Below are 25064 nucleotides of genomic sequence, written 5' to 3' on the forward strand. Positions count from 1 at the left end.
AGTGGACGCTGTTACCCCCACTGGGGGCCTGAAGCTAGTCAGCCTTCTCGCTCTTGTGCAGTGGAAATGCCCCACTGGCATGTAGGCCCTGGAGGAAGGTTCCAGGAGAGTCTGCTGAGAGCACCGAAGGAAGTGCAGGAAGAGGAGAAGAAAAAATTCAAGACAAGAAAGGAAAGCTACAGAGTTACGGAATAAAATCACGACTACCAAGGAAAGGAACTGGACTTATTTCCTCGAGGTGACGGTAACCAAGTACCACAAAGTGGGTGGCTTAAAACACCGAAACTAATTGCTTCACAATTCTGGAGGCTAGAAGTCCAAAATCAAGGGGACAGCAGGGTGAGTTCTTTCTGAGGGCTGTGAGGGAGAATCTGCTCCCGGCCTCTGCTCCAGCCCCTGACAGTCTCCGGCCTTCCCTGGCCTGTGAACGCATCACCCCTATCTTTGTCCTCCCTGTGTGTGTCTATCCCCACATTTTCTCCTTTGACAAGGATATCAGTTATATTGGATTGGGGTCCACCCTAATGACCTATTTTAACTTGGTTAAGACCCTATCTCCAGGTAAGGTCACATTCTGAGGTACTAGAGACTGGATCTTCAACATACCAATTTTGGAGAAATACACTTCAAACCATAGCAGATACTAAGACTTTATTTTTTTTTTTTTTTAAGATTTTGTCTATTTATTTGACAGAGAGCGAGAGCAGGAACACAAGCAGGGGGAGTGGGGGAGGGAGAAGCAGGCTTCCCGCTGAGCAGGGAGCCCGCTGAGCAGGGAGCCTGACGTGGGACTCGATCCCAGGACCCTGGGATCATGACCTGAGCCGAAGGCAGACGCTTAACGACTGAGCCACCCAGGTGCCCAGATACTAAGACTTTCTAAATGACCTGGACATTACAGTGACCACTGTCCACACACGGAAACTGAGCACTTGAAATGTGCCTAGTCTGCCCTGAGATGAGCTGTGGGTATAACATATACACCAAATTTCAAATACTTGGTGTAGAAGAAAGGAACGTACAATATCTCAGTAATCTTTATATTGATTACCTGCTAAGTATTTTTGTATGTTTTGGATTAAATAAAATATAATACAGAATTAAGAGTAATGTCACCTCTTTCTTTTCACTTTTTTCAATGTGGTTTTTAGGAAACCTAAAATGCACAATGTAATATCACAGGCAGCTCACACTTGTGCGATGCTTTGTATTTCTATTGTACAGAACTGATCTAGAACCAGAAGTTCCCCAGATCCCTGACACCTGGTCATGTCGTGAGAAGAGTTTCTGAACTTTTCACATAGTTCTCTGACAATGATGGCAAACTTAAGCATGTCACATGCAACATACCGTAGATGGTAAACATCAAACTTTGTACCTGTGCACCCTACTCTAAATGTTAAATAAGTTCTCTAATCTAAGTGGTAGACATATTTGATTGATAAGGATCACACTTCATTTTTATTACTAAAAACTCAATTGGAATAGGCCACCCAAATCATCTCGTATGAGTGGCTCCTATTTAAGGCAATCACCTTTTCATTTACCTTCTGTAAGAAAAATGAGGCTCTGGAGCAAAGGTGACTTTTATTAATGATTACATCAGAATATGGCACGGATCCTTATTAAAGATGGTTTCCACGTGAGATTCTGCGTATGCTTCCTGCAGATAAATCGTGGGTTCCATAGTGAACTTACATCAGTGTAGATGCATTTTGCTTTACGAAATGCATGAGATTATAAATACCCTGACCTTGTTTATAAAGGAAGCCAGTTAGTTCACTTAATGAAGACATTAATTTGCCATTCAGCTTGGACTGATTACTCATTAGCTGCTCTCTCCTGACCAACAGCTCTGACTTACAAACTCAGCCTGTTTATCTGATCTTAGGTTAGTGATGTGCTGCCATCTATGGCTAGGAAAAAAGAGAGAGAATGTGCAGTGAGTTCTGACAAAGCCAGAACAATCGAAAAGAGTTACAGTGGGGGCGGGCCCAGGTGGGGGGGAGGCTAGAACAAAATACATTCCAAAGTAGACACCGTGGACCTTTCCTCATGTTAAAGTCACTGTAAGACACTGATTGATTTACAAGCAAAGTAAAACCTAGATAAAGCAAACCATATAATATCACAACTGTGAAGCCTTAATCCAATTCTTTGGGGGCTGGGGGCGCAGCTGCAATAGGATCACCAATCCTGGTAAGTCAAAAGGCATAAGATTATAATCACTTCCCAAGGAAGCCACTGCTCACATTGCCCAGAGCTCATCTCAGGAATTTTTTTTTTTTTTTTTTTACTCCTCTTCCTTTCTCTCATCCAGGACACCACCACCAGTAACAGTCAACAGACATTTTGGAGATCCTCCTATGTCCCAGACATTGTCCTGGGTATTTGAGGTGCAGCGTGGATCACTCCAATCTCCTGCCCTTGAAAGCTTACATTCTGGTAGAGCGAGACAGATGATGAACCCTAGACAAAAGAAACAAGCCAAATCTCTAATATGTTAGAAGGTGACAGGTATTATGGAAAGAGAAAATTAAGAGCAGAATAGGGGCGTTGGAGGTAGGATGAGAGGATAAAGGTAGGATGCAGTCCCCTAGCTAGGGGATTCTCATCGAAAAGGCGACATTGAACAGATGTTGTCTGGAAGGGGGTTAGGGCTATCTGCAAGAAGAGCATTCCAGGATAAAGGACCACTTGAGCCAAAGCCCCATGGAGTAACAGCACCTAGCATGCTGAGAACGAAGAGTCTTATGGAACTGGGGAGCCAAGAGACGAAGAAGGCTAGGCGAGAGACCAGAGAGAAGGGGACAAAGCCCAACATGGCAAGCCTTGAAGGCCACCAACAGGATTTTGGCTTTCAGCTGAGTGCAACATAACTTCTTGCTTTTAGATTTCTGGCTGACATGCCCTTAAATTTTTCTCTTGCAGGTTTTTATTCTTTAAAATCATGTGTTGTTTTTTTTTTATATAGTTTTATTGCAGGGGTGGTTATTGTCTCTAGATTAAATGTGTACTGACAAAAGCCAATTTGAATAAATAAGAACAAATGTTCACCTTTGATGGACTTCTTTTCAATATTTTTTTTTATTTACAGGGAGAATTTAATATGCATGCTTATAGTAATACTGGACTGATGTGTCTTGCTTTTATACTTAGCATTTGCCAAGAGCATTTCTCATGTCATTCCATGTTTATCATAAACAGTTTATTGGCTGAACAAAACTCCTAAAGGAGGATAAAAATAGTATCTGCCTTTTGAGGCTATTGTGAGGATTAAGTGAAAAATGCATGAAAAGGGCTGAACATAGTGTCTGACACGAGATACGCCCTTAATAAATCTTAGCTTTGTGTCTATGTATAGGGATTTCCTTTTTTCCATTTCTAAAGGTTTATTCACAACTATTTACTAGACTTAATAACACTGTGATGAACATCTTGATACATAAAGGAATTTCTAGGATTATTCCTCAAAATAGATTCCTAGGAGTACCATTACTGGGTCAAAGGTTATGGCTAATTAAAGTGCTTTAAATAACAAATTGCTTTCCCAAAGCATGAAACGTATTTTATTTTTATTTAATTTTTTTTTATTTGGGTATAGTTGACACATAATGTTACATTAGTTTCCGGTGTACAACAGAGCGATTCAACTTCTCTCTGCTATGCTGTGCTCCCAAGTGTAGCTCCACACCACACTACCCCAATATGGTATTCCCTATGCTGTGCCTTTTATTCCCATGACTTACTCATTCCATCACTGGAAGCCGGTACCTCCCGCTTCCCTTCACCCATTTTACCCATCCCCCCTTGCCCTTCCCTCTGGCAACCATCAGGTTGTTCTCTGTATATATAGGTCTGACCTGCTTGTTGTTTGTTTATTCAATTCTTTTGTTTTTTAGATTCCACACGTGAGTGAAATCATACGGTATTTGGGTATTTGTCTTTCTCGGTGTGTTATTTCACTTAACATAATACCCTCTAGGTCCATCCATGTTGTTACAGATGGCAAGATCTCATCTTTTTTTATGGCTGTGTACTATTCCATTGTGAGTTTTATATGTGTGCATGTATAAATATAGATGTTAATTTATATATACATATATATATTCTCATGAAATCTGTTTTATTTTTTTTTAAGATTTTTTATTTATTTATTTGAGACAGAGAGAATGAGAGAGAGAGAGAGCACATGAGAGGGGGGAGGGTCAGAGGGAGAAGCAGACTCCCCGCCGAGCAGGGAGCCCGATGTGGGACTCGATCCCGGGACTCCAGGATCATGACCTGAGCCGAAGGCAGTCGCTTAACCAACTGAGCCACCCAGGCGCCCCATGAAATCTGTTTTAAATCCTCCCCCTGTGTGAGAGTGCCAATTTCACTACCCCTCATTGTTTCTATTTTTTCTAATTTAACAGACAATTTCTATCCATTGTTTTTCTACTTAACATTTTTTACATTTCAAATGAAATAACAATAATCATCATCATCTATATCACTTAAATAGTGTATGTGCCAGGGATAGTCTAAGAGCTTTACATTTATAAAATCATTTGGTACTTGAAACAACTATGTGAGGTAGATGTTATTATTAATATTGTTATTATTCGTGCCATCATCATCCCCCTTTTGCAGATGAGGAAATTGAGAAATAGAAAGATTAACTAACTTGCCCAAAGATACACAGGTAAGAAGAGGAGGTGGCAGAATTTTAACCCATGCTGCCCAGCCCCAAAGTCCTTGAATGTATGCTTGCTGAGTATCCATGTTTTCTTTTGTACCTTGCTTGTTCATGTCTATTGCCTGTTCATCTTTCAAAGTTTGGTGTTCTTTTTACTGAGTGTTGCCAAATGTTTATATAGAAAGGATATTATTAGCCCTTTGGCTTTTGCTTGGGAGACTGCTTTAAACTTGCTGCCAAACTAGTTTTCACTTTTACGCTTAATTGCCATCACCCTGCAGCTCCCTTCCTGCCCCCATCCATGAAGAAAAGGGCAGAAAAAGTGACATGACCTCAGCAGTGAGAGTCCTCCCTCTCCCCTGGGTCCAGGATAGAGCATCAGCTCATCTCCCAGGACCGGTCACTCCAGCAGGAAAGTGTAAGAAAAGAACCGAGGTGAGGCGGAGAAGTTCAAAGGGCTCACGGAGGCGGTGGGCGTGAGAAGATGGGACAGAAAAGAGTCCTAGCAACACCAACAGATGTCATAGGAGAAAACAGACCTGGTCTTTGTGAAGTGGGCTCACACCCCACCCAGGTCCTGATCTTCCGAGCCTGACACTCCACAATGTAGGTAAGACATGGTGGTCCTCAAAACAGTCTGGCAGGAGAAAATAATATATGTGATCATGCTGTTTAAAGAGCAAATTACACACACTCACACAGCCACCACGTACATATATGCAAAACACATACACACACATACCCTTGGATCCATATATATTTTACATAATCAGGAAGAAAGAGAGTCAGTAATCACATGGCATCTGGCCAATGCAAACGGAGTACCCTGACTATAAATCAAGATGTTTCCTCACATCCTGCCATGACATCTTTCATACAGGCAACAAAATTTTTGATTATTTTTTTATTTCTCCTTTTTAAATATACAGAAGTTTTGACTTTTACCTACTAAAATGTGTCTTCCATATACTTTTACTCCCATTACTTCTGAGTTTACAAAGTACTGGCATCGTCAAAGGTTGGATAAAGATTCACTTGCATTTTATCTTTCTATGATTTGATTTATTATTTAAGTATTATATATCTGGAATTTGTTTTTGATTATGATGTGAAGTAAGGAATTTTTCCTCAATTGCCATTTTTTCTAACATCATTTATCCCCCCCACACCACACACACAAATGAAAACTTCTTCTTTCCTGAGGATTTATGTGTATATTTTATACTATATAAACAGTGAAATATATATTTCATGTGTAGAGTATATGTTTATACATATGTTTATAAATATATAATATATACTTTATATATTATATTGTATTATATATAAATATTACAAACATAACATATAATTAATACACATTATATATAATATAATATATAATATATAAATATATTTATACATCTTTAAAAGTGGATATTCAGGGATAGCTATTCTGTTCTACCAAGATTCTGACCTCAGCCCATTTCTACATTTTTAATTCATGAAACTATAATATTTTCAATACATGGTGTGAATAATCTTCCCAACCTCATCCTACCCTCATTTATCTTTTTTATTCATTTGTGTTGAAGTATTTATCCTTTCAGTTGAAGGGAAGAGTAATTTTTTGAAGTTCTCCAACCCTGCCAAACACATAAAAATCTTATTAGTATTTTCATTGGAAATCCCCTGATTTGGCCAGAGTCAATATCTTCACGTTTTCCTTCTGCTTAGACTGAATTGTGTCCCCTCAAAATTCATATATTGAAACCCTAACCCCCAATGGGGCTATATTTGGACACCTGGCCTTTAGGGAGGTAATTAAGGTTAAATGAGATCCTAAGAGTGTGGCTCTAATCCCATAGGGCTGCTGTTGGCATCATATAAGAAGAAAAGACAAGAGAAATCCCATATGGGACATATGTTAGCTATACTATATGTGAACATATAGACGGAAGTCCATGCGAAGGCACAGCTAGAAGGTGGCTGTCTACAAGCCAAGGAGAGAGGCTTCCCCAGAAACCAACCCTATTGGCACCTTGGTCCAGCCCCTAGAACTTCAAGAAAATAAATTTCTGTTGTTTAAGCCATCCAGTCTGTGGTGTTTTGTTATGGAAGCCCAAGCTGACTAATACACCCTTGTCCCTGCTCAGAAATGTAATATAGTTCTCCATTTACTTAAATTTTCCATGACATCTCTCAAAAATAGCTTTTCAATGTATTTTAAGTAAGTTTCAGCAATTTCTCACCAGAATTATTTCTAGAAATGGTTATTTTGTTTTTATTGTTACATAAGGTAAACCTTTTATCTGAGCTAATTATTTCTAGCTAATTATTGCTGATAAATAGAAAAGCTGTTCATTTCACATATCTTATATCTATCTACTTTATTGAACTATTATATAAGATAAATTCACATAAAGTTACAGAGGCACTGGAAAATAAATAAATAATTTAACAGAAATCATGTTAAAAATACATTGCTTCTATAAAGTTCTATGTAGTCAGAAGTGGGCTTAGAATTTTCTGTCTTCCAAGCAGAAAAGGAAGCAAAAGAAGAGACACAATTGGTTCTAAGTTACTATAACTAGATATTATTCACTTTTCCTACTTTTAAAGTTTCCCCTACTACTGAAGAGCAATTTTCTTTTCATAGAGCCTCATAAAAAAGGACACAGCTTTCCCATAAAAGAAACTACTGTGTTTTTTTAACAGGCTATGCTTTAAACAGGTTAACCTCTCAAAAGAAAGGACTGCAGTATTTTTTAAATTTCTACTTATATTGGAATTCCAGGCAAAAAGCTAGATTCAGAATCTTATTTCAAAAGAAAGTCCCAGTATATGCACACACCACCCGGTTTTCCTGCAATAACTGGTTTTTCTGTGACTTGGACTCACAAATATTCAACTTACTCAGCTCCTACATAGGGAAGCTTCTAGAAATTTCAGCTAATTACTAAACCAGACCAAATAGTTCATTTTTCAGTTCTTTCTCCAGAGATGATGCAATTGGTAGTCATTCCATCAACTCCCCAAAACCACACCCACGTTCCCTCAATCCCCCAAAATGGAAAGTCCAATCCTATGTACATCATGGTCATTGCCTGGAACCATTCAGCAGTCTTCCTCTTCCCAATGTCATGATCTCATGATGAGGAGGTGTTTCCATGGAGACAGGGAAGCCCATCAGTGCAGCAATCTTCCTACAGAAACTTCTCCAGGTTTTCATCAGTTGTAGTGCCTAAAAGTAGACATTAATCCCTCTCTTGAAAGTATGCAGGAGTTAATAGATAAGAATACATAGTGATGAGAAACATGCATAACTTTTTCTCCTTATTTTAACTCAGTTACTCACCCTATACGGTCATTAAATTTAAGATATATTATATTATAAAACAGTATTTATATTATATAATATATATTATATATAATATATAATATATAAAAATATATATATTTAATATATATTCATTTAATTACATTCATCTGTATCCCACATTCCACTTCATAAAACCAAATTAATTTTTATTTTATGTATAATTCCCTATTAAAGACATACAAATGTTTTTGTTCTCTTTACTTGTAATGGTTAATACAATACTCTAATTTTTAAAGTAATTAATACTAGAACCACCATTATTTTAAAACCCCATTGAGAATATAGTCACTGATATTGTAATAGCCACATAATGGGACATATGTTAGCTATACTGTGGTGCACACACCATAATGTATAAACTTGTCAAATCCTAAGTTGTACACTTAAAACTAATGTAACATTGTGTGTCAGCTATACTCAAAACAAATAAACAAAATACATTGGAACAGATGAATGGATAAACAAAATGTAGAATATAGATACAGTGGAATATTATTCAGCCTTGAAGACGAAGTTCTGAGACATGCTACAATGTGGATGTCCCGTAAAAACATTATGCTAAGTGAAATAAACTACACACAAATGGATAAATATTATATGATACCCCTTATATGAGGTACTTAGAGTGGTTAAATCAGAGACAGAAAGTAAAATAGTGATTATGGTGGCTGGGAGGATGGGAGAATTGTTATTATTATTTAGTGGGTGGAAAGTTTCAGTTTGGATAATGAAAAAGTTCTGGAAATAGACAATGGTGATGGTTGCATAACATTAAATGCACTTAATGCCACCGAATTGTACACCTGAAAATGGTTAAAATTGTAAATTTTATATTATATATATTTTACCATAATAAAAAAAATAAACTGAGAAAAACAAACCCATTATATATACAGGGAGTCCCCTACCCTAAGCATTTGGCACCCTACCATTCAGTTCTAGCCACATTTCTCCAACTAAACTGTAAGATCTGGAACAATCTTGTGAATAAATCTTTGGATGTTGTCAAACCACCATTAGTTCGTTTGCACCAATTTACCTCTCAAATGATACTCATTCTTCACATACTTGTTGACATTAAGTTTTGATCATCTTTTAAATCTTTGACTGTAAAATCTTAGTTTTATTTCAGCTTCTTGTTACTGTACTTGTACTTGAAAAACTTCCCACGCATTTGCTTTTTGCTTTTCTGCCTCCCACTTATCAAGTTCCCCAGTCCCCCTAGACTTGGTCATGGCCAAGCTTAGTCTGAACACCTCATCACCATTGGAAGTGTTCAGTCCTTCCTAATACCACTTTTCTTCCTAACACCCCTCTTCCATGTTATTCTTGTCTACTGATACTCCCTCCCCTCTGGTGTTCCTTTGTAGGTTCTCAGTATTCCTTTGAGGGTCTGCCCTAGACCACCTTCTCTGCTCACTTAACACACTCCACACACATGGCTTCAAACGTGGACCATATGTTAATGGCATTAAGTGTGAAGCTTTGACACAGCTCTTACTGAGCTCAACTCCTATATGTCCACTAGCAAGTAGACATCCCGCACAAGCACACTTTGCCCTTCACGTGCTGTGCATTCATCATAAATATGCACCTGTTCCTCAAACCTCCTTTGATCTTGTATTCACCACCTTATGGAATATCATCATCTTCTACTCCATTATTCGAGAAAGAAATCTGGGACTCATTGTCCATGATTCTTCTTCTTTTACCAGTCCGTCTCCCCACCTCAAATCCATCACCTCTTTCCCAAATGTTTTTGTGAATCTGGCCATTCTTTTGCATTCCTGCTGGCACTGCCACCAAGTCCAGTCTCTCGTCTGTCACCACAGTCTATCACTGACCTCCCCAATTCCACTCTTTCATGCCGTAAGCCATTCTTCTCACTAGAACCAAAGCCAACTTCCTAAAACACAAGACTGATCAGATTGCATCTTTCAAAGTGCCCCACTGTCTTTAAGATGTATTCCAAACTTCACAGTATACTTAAGAAAATCTGGACCCTTCTGTCACTTCTCCCAGCTCATCTCATGCCACTCCTCCAACCTGGAGCTGTCATCACCCTGCCCCCCCACACCTAGCATCAACCTTACTAAACACCTTGCAGTTATACAAATAAGTCAGCAAATGAGCCCCCCTCTTGTCCCTCAGCTTTTGCACATGCAATTGCCTCTTCACACGAGAAGGCACAGAACGCTCTTCCCCAAGCCTCTTACCCTGCTTCCTGCTCATCCTTTCAATCTCCACAGGTTGGCTACTTGCAATTCCTCCTCAGCTTCTGTACCTGAGAGTCAATCTCAGCCTCTTTTCAAAGCTGCCTCGCTGCCCAGCAGAAGCCCTCTTGTAGAGGATCCCTTTGGAAATAAGCCCAGGCAAATCATCTTCCTTTGGGTTCCATACCTAGTGGCTGGACTCCTACAGCTCTGACCCACACCAGGCTCAATTCCACTTCCTTTCAAATGCAGCTCCCTATCCTGCTGCCAAAGGTGTTCCATCCACCTCTCGTCTTGTTTTCTATTTTCATGAGTTTGGCACCAGTCCTTTGTGTCCCCCAGACTCTAGGTGGCTCATGTCCAAGGCTTCCCTAGCGAGCTTCTTGTAGCACCTCTCCCTAAGCTTCAAGTTAGAGTCTCAGCCCCATGACCACTTCTGCCTAAAGTGATTATCTTTTCTAAAAAGCACCTCTCAGCCTTGTCAACCACTTTTGCAGGCTGGAGGTGAGTGGTCATCAAAGGATTCCAAACCAAGCTATTGGCCAGCTTCTTTTCAAGGGCTGCATAGAGGATGAAGGAAAACTTTGGCACATCAAAAGAATGGGGAGTACTTCTGACTGAAACAAAATAACAAGAGAGGGGAGTAATATGAAATGTAATGGGTGGGGTAGAAAGGATAGAAAGCCATCGAAAAGAGTTTCTATTTTATTTTTTTTAAAAAGGGAAACCATGAAGTGTTTTAAGCAGAAGAGAGACATGACCTGCTCCCGTGTCATAAAAGTCACTCTTTCCTTTGCATAGAACGGAATACAAAGGGGCAAGAGGAAAACCAGGAGAAGAGTTAGAAGGCATCTTAGCGGCTCAGTGGAGAGATGAGATCTTGGTTATCAGGCAAGGAGACCACTCAATGGGATTAAAGCTGTGTTTTGTGGTCAAACCAACAGGCATTGCTGGTGGATTGGATATAAAAAATAAAGTTAAGGGAGAAATGAGGGATGATTCCAAGGACTTTGCCTTGACCAAAGGTATAATGTACTGAGATGGAAATGACCAGGAGAGCAGGGTTTGGGTTAGGAAAGAATATTCGAAAGTCACCTTGGGCTATATTAAGTTTGCGGTGATGATTAGACATGCAGTTGGAGAGAAGGCAGTTGGCGTCTAGAGTCCAGATGTTCTAGGATCCCGGTTATCGATTACTACGTAACAAACCATCCTCAAAAATCAGTGGCATAACTATAATTTTTCTTTATACTCATGGATTCCATGAATCAGGGACAAGGATGGTTTATCTCTGTTCCATGATATCGGAGACCTCAGCTGGAGAGACTCAAACAGCTGGGCATGGCTTACATGACCAGGGGCTGGAATCATGTGGAGGCTTCTTTACTCACATATCTGGCACTGAGCCTGACATGACTGGAGGGCTGGGCTCAGCTGGTACTGTCAATGGGAGCGCCCACACATGGCCTTTCCCTGTGACTTGGGTTTTCTCACTGCCTGATGGCCTTGGAGTGCTTGGGCTTGTTCGTGGTGACTGAGGGGTCCAAGAGCAGGTGTTCTGGAAATTTTCTTTTTTCTAAGTGGAAACTGCAAGGCCTTTTGTGACCTAGGCCCAAAAGTCCCGTAAAACCACTTCTTTGGTGTTGTATCTATTGGTCAAAGCAGTGGCAACCAGATTCAAAGAGAGGAGAGAGAGATTCCACCTTTCAGTGGAAGGAGTGCCGAAAGAGTCTGCAGCCATACCTAGGATATGCCCAGATGCCCTGCTCGATGGTAAGCACCTAGAAGAAGAGCATAGAAGGGCACCTGACTGCAAAGTGATTTTTAGAAACCAGTTTCATGAAAGACAGGGAGAGAAAAGTCAGACCACAAGACCTTAAATAGGAAACAGAGAAGAAAATGTGCATGTTTTCCTAGCAAATGCCTCAGAGCCACAGTAGTAGATCCTGGAGCCTGAAAGAAAACTAAGCCTTGTAGTTAGAGCTGTTGCCGCCGTGTGAGATGGGCCCAACTCTGAAGACGATCCGGTAACAGTAAGGGTTTGATTTTTCTTCCACCATGTCTGGTACTCTGTCGATGTCTCTTCCCTACCCCCTGGTGGTGGCCGGCGCAAATCTCAGAACGTTACCATTGCTTTGAACTCTTAAGAACAGTTTTACTTTCAGGTACTCCAAAACCCGGGACAGAATCTGTTTGAAATGTGTATTATTTGTGAAAATCGGGTCCGTATCCCACAAAAACCCAGCAGGGTGGCTTCTTTTGAAAAGTCGCAGATCTGGGAACCCTTGGACCTGCACGCCCAGGAGCAATGTCACCGATGGAAAAGGTGAAAAGGTGAGCAGCCTGGGTCCCACAGCCCGGCTCCTCCTCTTCCGTGCACTGGCGGGTCTCAGGCTCTGGGACCCGCCCCAGGTGGACAGCACATTGCCTCTTCCTTCACGGCCAGGCTCTGCATCCCGCCTCCTCAGCTGCTCCTGTTTAGAGTTCTTGCTTTGCTGTTGACCCTTTCGTCAAGGCAGATGGCCAACCAGCGGACCTATCCGTGGGCTCCTCAGAGATCCTCCACAGGGACATGGGTGAGGCTCCTTCCAACTGTCGTCTGACAATGACCGCTCCGCCCAGTCACTTGCCCTGCACAGTATGTGGACTTTGTCCCTTGTCATAAAGGCTGTCCCTTATATGGCTGTAGCCTCCCCCCCCCCCCCCCCCGCCCCATGACACACACCTGGCCCCACTGTGGGCTCCTGTGCGGTGGCCACGGGTAACAGGACGGGCTATTCCCTAGCTGCTGTCTCTCCTTAGCCTGTTCCCACAGGCAGCTCAGCCACACTTCCCACCAGCAGACTTCTGCATTGAAAGGAGCGGGTGCTCTCCTCCCTTCACACAGACCCCCTCTCAAATTCCTAAGAACACACCTCAAATTCACCCAAGAACTCTCTCTTAGCTTGCTTCTGAGAGTAGCAGAGAGGGAACATAAAAGTTTCTGCAGACTAGATGCATCCAACCAGGAGTGAGAGGTCAGCCTCCCCTTCCAGCAGACAACCCCATCTCTATGTTAGGTGCTCTTGGTGCCCCTTCTCTTGACTTTAGAACAGAAGCTCCCCCTCTGCTCCCCACAGCACTCTCTACTCTCGTGAACTCACCTGAAAGAATCTAATCTCTCAATGAATCATAAATTTTCTCTTATCTAAGCTGGAAGCCAGAGGTGGTCTGGTTAAAGGGCAGATTTGGCAACCTTTAGTAAATCCTGTAGTAAATGTGTCCTTGCTGATGTCTCTCTAGTATGTGGGTGCATTTTTCTCCTATTGTCCTCAGTCTAGAGGTTTGAGCTGAAATTCTAAGACAACAAAGTCCCATTACACTCCTGTTATATTTTCTTTGATTTATTAACATTAGACATTCTATTTAACACTATCCAATAGAACTTTCTACAATGATGGAAATGTTCTATCTGCGCTGTGCAAAATGGCAGCCACTAGCCACATGCGGCTATTGAGAACTTGAAATGTGGTTAGTGAGACAGAGAAACTGAATTTTTAATATTATTTTATTTTATTTTATATTATTATTATGTTATGTTAATCACCATACATTACATCATTAGTTTTTGATGTAGTGTTCCATGATGCGTTGTTTGCGTATAACACCCAGTGCTCCATGCAGAATGTGCCCTCCTCAATACCCATCGCCAGGCTAACCCATCCTCCCACCCCCGCCCCTCTAGAACCCTCAGTTTGTTTTTCAGAGTCCACAGTCTCTCATGGTTCGTCTCCCCCTCCGATTTCCCCCCTTTCATCTTCCCTTCCTGCTATCTTCTTCTTCTTCTTCTTTTAACATATAATGTATTATTTGTTTCAGAGGTACAGATCTGTGATTCAACAGTCTTGCACAATTCACAGCGCTCACCATAGCACATACCCTCCCCAGTGTCTATCACCCAGCCACCCCAACCCTCCCACCCCCCATTAGTTTAAGTAATGTAAGTTAAAATCGCCTCCTGTGGCTAGAAGGCACTGTATTGAATGGCACCATTCTATATAATAAGAAGACTAAAACTTAACTACACACTAGCTATATACTAACTGGTCTTCTGATAGCAAATTTCCCATACATTGTTTCATTTGATCCTACAACCATACAAGACTGGTACTTTCTCCATTTCTGCTTATAGCTTAAGCCAGGAATAATTCACAACTTGCTTCACCTCCTTTAGTTCTTTATTCAAATATCCTTTTCCTCAGATGGCTTTCCATTGTCATCCTACTTAACACTTCCATCCCCTATCCTCCCATGCTTATTTCTCTTGTGTCTTTTTTCACCATCGAATATACTAGATGCTTTATAATTTTATTGTCCATTTACCCTAACTAGAACATAAACTCAGTGAGGGCAGAGATTTTGGTCCCTCTCTTTCTCTAATGGATCCCTGGAACCCAGAACAGTGTTTAGCGGTTACTCCTAGAGCTTAGTTTTGTTGAATGAAAGGATGAGTGGCCTTCTAGATGGGCCAGGTCCTTCTCCATGAATGCCCTCTGTTCTGCTGAGCCCTTGCATGAGTTTATAAGTGAAGACGGTCAAAAGCCATCCTCAGAGGCTGAGACTGGGGTCAACTGAACTGCTCCACAAGTTCGAGAGAGAAGAATGTGTGTCCCTCAGACAACTAAGGAGTAGAAGGGAAGAAAGGAGCCAGTGGGATGGCATGAGGCTGAGACACAACATGAGTTTGGGCAGCCTATGAAAATTCCCCAGCGGAGCAGGAGATGTTAAGACAGGGCTAATAGTGTTTTCTTTGCAGCCATTTGCATTGCTGTTATATAAATATAATATTTCCCAAATTTTAATTAAAGCCAACTCTATTCATAAAAGTCTAGAGCTGTAGGTATATTAATTAATTATTCACTTCGGTGTAACTAAAGGAAGTCATTGAGTTTAATGGCTCCATCAACAAGGTATCAAACCCAGCACACAACTGATAATCTGAACTAATTTGATAGAAGTAGGCACCTCAGACAGAGTGAACATGAGACTGACTCTAAGCCAGTCCTACCACTAATCCCCACACTCACACTCCAGAAATCCAGCTCCCTCCCCAACTTAAGGACAGCATTTAATAAGCGTGTGTTGGAGCGTTAATTTGGATTTCCACAGAGTGTGAATGGAAGTTCAGGTCAATCTTACTTTGATCTCAAGGGCCAGAAGACCCAATATGGAAGACATACAGATAAGAAACTATGTCCAGGAGAAATCAATTTCTATGGTTCTACAGTGATTAAGCATCAAAGCCAGGCTTCCAAACTAGATCTGTCTTAACTCCAGGTCTGTGCTCTTTCTATTCGTCCCCACAGCACTTTGTGAAAGGACCTGGATTTGTGCCCTGAGTCATTGCCTACATTTGTGCAATTCCTTTAGTCCTTAAGTACATACTTCATCTTTACCCTATTTAAAGTATGTTTGCAGCTGTCTGCTCTCCCAGACCCTAGTGAACACAAGGTCAATCTATTAAGTGCTTATATGAGCCAAATTCTCCTACCTTATCTTAGCAACTTGATCTCCGTAATTTATATGTGCTCCACTCCTCATTCTTATAAATTCCAAACCCCATCCTTGATTCCACATTAAGCTGCCCTCCCAGATGCTAACTCATTTATCTGTCCAGCTGAAACAGAGCTGTTTGAGCAGATACCCAAAGTTCTAGGAATGATATGGAAGACTTTTTGGAAGATTAGATTTTCCACAATGGACCCCTCAAATGTCAGATGCAGAACGCTGTAGGTGAGGTCTTCTAAAAACCAGATAAGAAGCTCAAAAAGGCCCAAACAGGGCATTTAAAAATATTTTCTTCAGAAAAAAATTTAAACGTACTGGTAGTGGTCCTGTTCATTAAGGTTATCATTTAAATCAAAGCAACCAAACATATGTATAGTTATTTTACAAAGGACAATTCTTGGTGATTAACAGTCCAAAGCAAAAAGACAGTAAGTTTCCAGAGTGGACCAAAGAGGTATTACTTTAGAAAGATTACATTACCGTGGATATTTCCATATTTACTAGTGCTCTGGGTATTAATGGGATCTCCTTGCAAGAGATTAATATCACATCAGAAACCTGCATATCGAGATGGTATCTAGAAAATTATTTAGGTGCAGTGTCCTGAAAGAAGGAAATTGGCTCTTTAGGAAACAGCTAGCTTTCAGGACAGTGATTAAGTGTGAACCCAGAGGGGAGGAGGAAGACCATGTCTGCTGAAAAGACAGCTGTGTTTAAAGGATAAAGGAATGTGCTGTGCTCAATTTTTAAAATCTTTTCCATTATCTTTTCATTTATACTTTAAGAGCAGGGTAGAAAACAGAGGTGAGGGAGAGGAACAAGAAGTGTTTGGGGTTAAGCACCAGGTCACACTTTGTTTGTAAACCTGAACCTAGGTCCCCACAGGGCCCGAATGGGAGGGTGGGATGACGGATGGCGGGTCCCAGACGTTCAGTGGGGCTGGCTTCTCTGTCTGGGTATCTTGCCACTTCTCTGCTTGTAAACTTTTCAAAGTCCCCAGCATCAGGTTTCCACACGATTCCCCTCCCCCACCCCCTTCCTTCCCTTAAGCACCGATTTCTGGGAGAAGATCGACCCTTAACCTTGTTTCGCATCCCCTCCCTGGAGAGGTGGTGACCTAAGCTGGTTGATAAATATGGGAAGAATAACTGGTTGTCCTCTGCTTGGCATGGTCATTCTTCTCAAAACCACAGTGGTTGCCTTCTGCCCCCCCCCCACACACACACACCTCTATGCTGATGAGTGAGGAAGTCTATCTGGGTGGTGCAGTGCTGCTCAGAGGAAAATCTGTTCCTGGGAACCAGGAGCGGGGGAAGGTTAATTCTTGCTAATAACAGGAGACAGACTGGCCTCATTCTGGACTTCCCATTAGGCTCACACTCTAAGCTGTTCCTTCAACTCTTCTTGATCATTACACTGAGGTTTTATTTTGGTTTTCCATCCACCATCCCTTCATTTTATCTCCCTAATTGTTCATAATTCAGGAAGAGAATAAGAAATGCTCCTCTGGAAGCCTGTGGGCCACGGCACTAGACACATGGAGAAATCAACATCAGAATAGAATTTTGTGATCCGAAATCATGTGGACCCCTGCTGTAACGTGGAGGCCAGGGAATTTTAACTTTGGTGGCCGGTGGAGGCTTATATTGGCCAGGTGGATGTTCACAGTAGACCAAGTGGCCTGGGTGAGAGGTTTTAGACCAGCCCATGAGCATTCTGGATCTGGAGGGTCATGGAACTTATGGTGCCTTATTCACCAAATGTGATTTTCTGTGGAGTCCCAACTGCCCTTCTTGGGCCTTTGAAAAGGCTGAGTGAGCCTTTAAGCAAAAAAAAAGTAGAGGTGTGGGTCACGCCTCACAGAAAGTGTCATTCCTTCAGGGACTCAGACGTTGTACTGGCCCAATGCCAAGAGTCTAAAGTGACTCAGAGTTAATAATGAGACACACAAGATTACCACAACATTTGCACCACCTGTTTTGAAAGTCAGCCAATCTCCAGCCATTAGAGCAGTTTCCCCAGGGAAAGTTCTATTCCCAGGACACGGTACGTAGCATGCCCAAAGGCTGGGGTCCACACTCAGTGGTTTCTGAGGTATGGAAAGCAGATGAAGAGATTCCTTGTTATCGGTGTCCCCCCCAGCGCTGGGCTGTCAATGCCCACTTTCTAAAATCTACTCCCTGTGAACTTAAATTCAATTGGCAGGAATATCCCCGCTAAGGGCCCCTTCGGTGGACTGAGAAGCCTTAGAAAGCGAGGGCAATGTGGCATCAATTAAATGAAGTTGCCGGCAGCAGGCCCGTGGATGCCCCAACACCAGCGGCAGCCTCCAAGCACCACTACTGCAGTTCCCAGGGGGAAAATACTCTTCCCGGGGCTTTCAGGCAAACCTGCTGCTTTCCAGATGTTTCAAAGCAGCTGGATTCCAACGCACCGGAGCGCTAGCAAGGTCCTGGCTCTTAACCAGTCCCGGCCGGCCAGTGTCCCCAGCACACACCCGCTGCCCCAGCGCCATTCGGTGTCCAGGCCCAAGGAGGGAACGGTGGAGGGACTAGTGTTGGGCGCAGAGGCTCGTCTAGTCGGCGCTGCATAGCTTAAGTCCACGTAAAGGAGAAACCATCCCTCAGAGGCAGCTCTCTCAGGCCTCAACATTGCGAGTTTGCTTTTAGCAAATTCACTGGGCAAATCAGCTATAAAGCTGTGTCTTACAGCCCGGCCTCCATCAGCAATGTGGACGTCACCTACCATCTTCTTATTTCGCAAATGGTCCAGACCACGCTCGGGACCGCCAAGAGCTCCGAGCAACTGCTCAAAGCTCGATTACAAGGCCTGATGAGAGGCTGAATGGAACCTAGTCAAGGTGACTCAGCAGATAAATCTTTAAAAATTAAGAGGAGGGGCACCTGGGTGCCTCGGTTGGTTAAGCATCTGACTCTTGGTCTCAGCTCGGGTCTCGAGCTCAGGTTCAGGAGTTCAAGCCCCACACTGGGACAGATGCTGGGCTTCCAAATAAATAATAATAATAAATAAATAAATAATAATAATAAATATAAATAAATAAAATTAAGGACTAATATAGTATCCCCTTAGAAGCCCTAACACCTCCTTAAAAAAACTCTACATCTCTATCTGAAGATGGAGATTAAGTAAATCAGCAGTTAGGCTAAAATCTGCGCCTCCTTAACTATCTGAGTGCTGGGAATATTTTTTTTTCAGGCATATATAAACAATGAAAGAATCTCTCATACAAATTCCAGGGGTAAGCCTAAAATTAGTAAATTCACATGAAAGGTGAGAAAATGGAAATGGAATGTACAACTCTATTCAATTAGAGGCAATTTTAGATAATTTTATTTATCTGTCAATTTACCACCAGTATCTAACATTAATGGTTTTGCTACATTTGGATAAGCACATGAGAAAGAATGTAAATTAAATACCATGAAAGTTGCCTTTTAATGAGTCATGATCTTAACAGGATATGGATATATAATTTTAGTGGTTTTATTGTATTAAAAAATTATATAAAAGATACAAAAAATCAATAGATGTTATTATTTCTGTTTATTTCACCACCAGTATGCCAACTTTTACCATTATGGCTTTAAATTTTCAAACTGCCCAATAGATTTCAAGGAATAGTTTATTACATGCCTACTAAAACACTTAAAATATTTACAGATTCAAAATAGATGTTCCAAAACTGAAAAAAGTTCACCTGAGAATTCATTATAGCATTGACATTTGTTTGATTTTTTTTCCCCAAGTTGTTAATGTGGCCAAGTGTCCACATGCAACCTGTATCGTCTACTGCATCAAATATATTTAACTCCTTATTTAAAATTGGTTAAGCAATAAGCTATAGGAAATTATGTTATTAAATTTACAGATGGAGAACCAAGATTTAATTTATAACCACATTTGTTCTGGATGTAACAATTTAACAACAGATTATTTGCTATAGCTGTAGAATTCAAACAACGAAAGCAATTTTAAGGTAACGTTACTTTACTGAGTTAGACATAACTGTCTTTCAAAAATCATCAAGCACTGAGGAGGACAATTAATAAAATAAGGAACAATGATCACGTAAATATGCCATATACAAACTGAAAACAACCTTTCCAAAATTCTGCATGAAGGAAAAGATATACACTGTATATACATAATCCTGTCATTTGTCCTCTTCGGCAGCCTTAAAAAAAAAAAAAATCAAAACAAACCTTCTTAGAAAAAACTTCTTTAGAAGTTAATGTTAAAATAGGCATAAATGTGTAATACTATGCAATATATAGAAAACTTCCCCACCTTATGGCCGAAAAACAAAGATAAAATCTTTTCTCTCTCTGTCCCTCTGTATTACAATTTGAAAATCATGTAGGTATGAGGTAGTGTAGTTACTTGTATTACATGCTGGCTATTAAAAGTAATGCTATGTTTTACAAAATATTACACTTGGCCAATAATCAGAATATCATTAAAATAAACCCTTAATGCTAAACTGTTTATATGTAGAGAGAAACTTAAACCAAGTGTCTTAAAAATCATATTTAAATTCTGGAGACAACTAGGTTGTATCATAAAATATTAAGTAACTTTCAAAGCAGTTATTTACAGTAGCAATTAAAGCAAAAGGTTATGTGACATTTGCACATACACAAACTGATATGACAAACAGCTGAGTGTACACTGAGGTAGGAAATCCAGGATTCCATTGGTTTGTATAAGATTTTACATTTTGTAAACCAGAGAAGTTTTTATATTATATTTTGAAGTTAAAATTTAAAATTACAAGTATCAAAGAAATAGCTACATGGTGATATTATATAGATAGGGTATACACACACACGTCTTTTGTAGTATGGGATGCATATCATAGAATTACTCTCCCTGACAAGTTCGTAAGTGTACTTATAAAAGCCTCTAGAAAATAAGCAAGCCAAACTAGTTTTCTCTTACAACTAAGTCGGTAATAGAGATAACATACAACCGCGGAAAATATACTAGCAGTACCTCCCCCAACCACCCGCCTCCCCATTGACAAGGGTAACATTTGACAAAATTACTCTGAAATATTAAGTCTGGTCCCCATATGCTGTCAGGGCAAAGGTCTACTTGCTTCAGACTCACTGCTGCAGGAGGGATGCTTGTCTCCCATGTTAGCTACCCATGTCCTTCACTAGACTCAGGATGTAAGCGATAAGTCTCTCAGGTATCTGATCTTGGTGAAATTCAGTACTTTCCAATCCAACATGATAAATTATTCCTGTGTACCCTTTAAATGAGGTAAACCTGCAAATGTTTCTGCCAATGTGAATATATGCAATTTTTAGAAAAAATTGTTGAGAAGGTTCATAATCTATAGGTTTGACTTTCAAACAAGGCTGTAACATCAGAATGGCTAAGAACCACTGCAAAACGTTATGGGTAGGTGCTGAGATTATAAAAGCTTTATTTTAAAACAGGACTGAATGAACACAGAGACCGATTACAAAATGCCCAAGTCAAAATGATTGGTGTGCCCTTATATACCAGATTTGGGGAAGAGAGAAAGATTAAATCTGGTTTCCAAATTCAAACCTACAATGGAACAAGATTGAATTTCATCCTATTTCACAAACCTGTATGGTTGTTTGTAGATATATTTTTATCTACAATAATGCTTTTTACAAGTAAACCACAGGACTTCAAAAATAGGTTGAAAAATGAACTGCCACTCCTGGTAAACGTAAGCAATTTTCTTTCCCCATGGTGGAAAGACGTCTGGTTTTCTTGCATGAAGTGACCTGCAGTGGGAAGGCCAACAGCCTTGGATTTTGGTAAGCTCTCCAGGAGTCTAGGGAGGCTACAACAAGGCTGCCAACGCGTCCCCTTCAGCCACTGTATCCCCGGTCCTATTTCTTCCAAAAGGATAAGAATGTCAGGAAACAGAGATCATGATGGACCCAGATGTGGTAGAGACTGCAGAGAAAAGAGGGAAAACGACACTTATCTATCGTTTACAGAGCCAGAATTTCTGAAGTCGACACTGAAGGGGAGCAGGAACCTCTGCCGTAGGCTGTCTCCTACCTACTCCCAACGAAGCTTAGGAGTCGTGCTGCAGGCCAACCAATCCTTGGTTTTAGTGGGAGAAGAGCAAAGCTCCAGGATTCAGGCAAGACACCGTCTTTCTCACACTGCCATTCTACCCGTTCTTCTCCCTCCGTTGACTTCAAGGCAGAACTGAGCCCCATCAGCATTACTTGGGGAGGCATCTTCGTTTAAACCAGTGCAGTGCAGAAAGGTCCGATGAGGAAACTTTTGCGGGCTACTTCTTCAGTAGGAACTCTGCAGATGTTTCAGGCGGTTACACTGTTGTTTGATATGCTGCTTGCATTCTCAAATTTATTTTGCATACTGGGAAGAGTTATTACCCACAGTCATTATTCTTTAAAACATGAGCTTTGAAAGCCTTACTGCATTTTTACAGGTGGCTTTTCGGGATCCAGGAGGCATGTAATTTCTGCATCTCGTGGAAATCAAGGAAAAATCAGGACTGACTGCAGAGGAATTCCCTTAACAGCAAACTACCAGGGGCAAAAAACAGTATCATTAAGAGATAGAAGCTATAATACACTTTTAAGACGTCGCAACTGCAGTAGAAAATGAATGGTGTGAAGGACACGAATGCAAGTTTACTCATCAGTAGTACATTTATCAGTCATCTGCTGGCAGAAATCAGAGATGCCTCCCCCCTGCCGGCCCGGTTCCCCAAGCCCGGCTTGCTCAGGCGAAGCACTGACAGCCGGCCGGGCCTCCTGGCCGGGCGCACAGCCCGCCGACCCGCCGCTCTGCGCACCGGGATGGCAAGAGCTTGGCTCGCAGGCGGGCGGCCCTGCTGGGGGCCCCTCGGGTAAACTCAAAAGGGACGGTAACACACGTTCACCATCAGGAGTACTTTTTTCTTTTTCAGAAATTAAAAATGAGAGTGGGCAATCTGAAGCTGAGTACTTGGCGAGTATCTGGATCTGCTCTTGACTTAGAGCTGCCTCTTTACAGACTTGCTGGCACAGTCCAGTGAGGTTCTGCTTCGTCTCACCCAGAGTTGACAAAATGTGATCTCTCTCTTTCAACAAGCTCTCCTTTTCATTTTGCTGGGAGGTGGGAAAGAGAATACAACGACTTGTGTTTAGTAGCTCAGTCAACATTTCTAAGGTAACCAAACATTCGTTATCTACTGTTGTCTTCTCACTAAATAAGAGCACATGGAATTTTTACTTTCAACTCAATTCAAAAATCTTTTAAGTACCTCAGAGGCCCATGATCCCTCAAAACTCTGAGGCCTAGATGTATCTCGGGATTCAGAATTTTTCAGATTTTAGGAAGACAATGCGGATGCACATTTAACCCCTCTAGCAGGGTTTGGGGCAGTACCCCACTGTCAAACATCTCCACATTTCTAAATAAAACACATTAAAATATCAAATTACGCACAAAGTGCGAGAAAGAAGGACATAGCCTGATGTCAGTCTATATCAGTTTTCTGGTCAAAATAGTTTATGACAAACTTGCCAAGTTTTCAGACCTTTCTGGATTTGCAGATTGTAAACAAATGTGAACCTGATATATGAGATGGAATACAACCAAAAAAATACAAGTGCACTCATCATAACTACTGCAACTCAAATCGTTGCAGGACCATTTGTTGAACATTTACTTCATGCCAGATATTGCGCTAAATGCTTTCAGATGTGCAGTCTCAACTATGTCATTCACACAATGACTCTGTTGATTTAAGTACTAATGAACCCATTTCATAGATGGGACTCAGAGTTTAACATGCCCAGAGTCAGAAAGGTAGTAAGAGAGTTACTAAAGTGTGAAGAATTTGGGGAGGAATTTTGTGTTTCTTAATTATTATTTTTGGTGCTGTTATTATTACTATTTTTTTATCCCTACAGGAAAGTCGACCACAGAATGTTGTCAAAAGTTTTCCTGGCTTCTGCCTTCCTGTCCACCATCACTTGTGGCTGCTACGTCTCTTTCCATCACTGTCCCACCTTGTCCTTCCTATTCTACCACTGTATTGCTTCCTACCTAGTGTGAGCTAGGAAACCAAATCAAAAAGCTATTTATAAATTAAGAGTAAATAAATGTTGATAGAAGGTCAAAGGTTTCTCCTGTGCAATTTATGACAACTCTCTTGGCTTTCTGCTCACTGGCAGGCTCTGGAGAGCAGAAGAGGTTGCAAGCTAACATTTAGATGGTTTATTTCAGAGTGATAATCCACAATGACCATCTTTTAAATAGATTCTTTTCTGGAATAAAAATAGCTAGAAGGGTAAAAAGATATTTACTTTACACAAAAGTACTGCTACTGTTTTACGTAAAAGTTTTTCTAAAAAAATTATACGTGAATCCCAATTACTGATAGTTTTTAAATATTTCAAGGCCATCTAATATTTTGAGAAAATGTGCAGTGAATATAAAGTACTAAATTTTTAATTTATTTTATTTACTTACTAGACAGCATGAGCACAGGCAGAGGGAGAGAGACAGCCGACTCCCCACTGAGCAGACAGCCTGATGTAGGGCTTGATCCCAGGACCCTGAGATCACGACCTAAGCCAAAGTCAGATGCTTAACCAACTAAGCCACCTGGTGGTGCCCCAAAGTACTGAATTTTATATTGTCAACTATTCTCCAATTTGTTCAGATTTTTATACAATTGTTCTATTCTGAAAAGATAGGTATAGGTCAAGAATATATATATTTTTATATATATAAATGAATAAATAAATAAAACCAAGATCAATGTTCAAAAGTATATTTTTGGTTACAGAAAGTTTGTCAGTTGTAGGTTTCTGATAAAATGATCCACAGGTGCCTAGAGGGCAAGAACAGAGCCTACCACTACCTGCCCAAAAAGGAACATATTTTTTTTTTAAGATTTTATTTATTTATTTGAGAGAGGGAGACAGAAAGCACAAGTGGGGTGAGGGGCAGAGGGAGAAGCAGGCTCTCCACTGAGCAGGGAGCCTGATGTGGGGCTTAATCCCAGGATCCCGGAATCATGACCTAAGCAGAAGGCAGATGCTTAACTGAGTGAGGCACTCAGGCGCCCCCAAGAGATGAAATGTTAACTGCTGACTGGTCTTTTAAATTAAACATGGCTAAGCAAATTAATGAATGTTCAAGCTTTCTCCCAGAAATCAGAACTGCTACTAAACCTACAGATACTACAAAGATGACAAATATTTTATAACTTCTGTATCTTTAGATAAAC

The 25064-nt window shown here is 40.9% G+C and overlaps 1 protein-coding gene across 10 annotated transcripts in view; it reads right to left on the minus strand.

Moving 5' to 3' along the window:
- Window positions 1–1568: 1568 nt before the first annotated feature.
- The window catches only part of BACH1 (BTB domain and CNC homolog 1), a 61678-nt gene continuing 38182 nt past the window's right edge, over window positions 1569–25064 (minus strand). For 6 of the 10 annotated variants that reach the window (XM_045902573.3, XM_045902578.3, XM_054504116.2 and 3 more), the window contains one exon: window positions 19351–22932. In XM_045902573.3, coding sequence (XP_045758529.1) covers window positions 22474–22932 — 459 coding nt within the window. In that variant the 3' untranslated portion in view covers window positions 19351–22473. Of the gene's footprint in view, window positions 7902–19350; window positions 22933–24219; window positions 24401–25064 lie in introns of those variants that run through there. The other 4 variants (XR_010407793.1, XM_064579660.1, XM_064579652.1 and 1 more) reach the window with 4 other exon arrangements.

The sequence above is a fragment of the Mirounga angustirostris genome, unplaced genomic scaffold (genome assembly GCF_029215605.1).
Source record: "Mirounga angustirostris isolate CCGP_5_RB_7025 unplaced genomic scaffold, mMirAng1.0.hap1 SCAF_1, whole genome shotgun sequence".
Lineage (NCBI taxonomy): Eukaryota > Metazoa > Chordata > Mammalia > Carnivora > Phocidae > Mirounga > Mirounga angustirostris.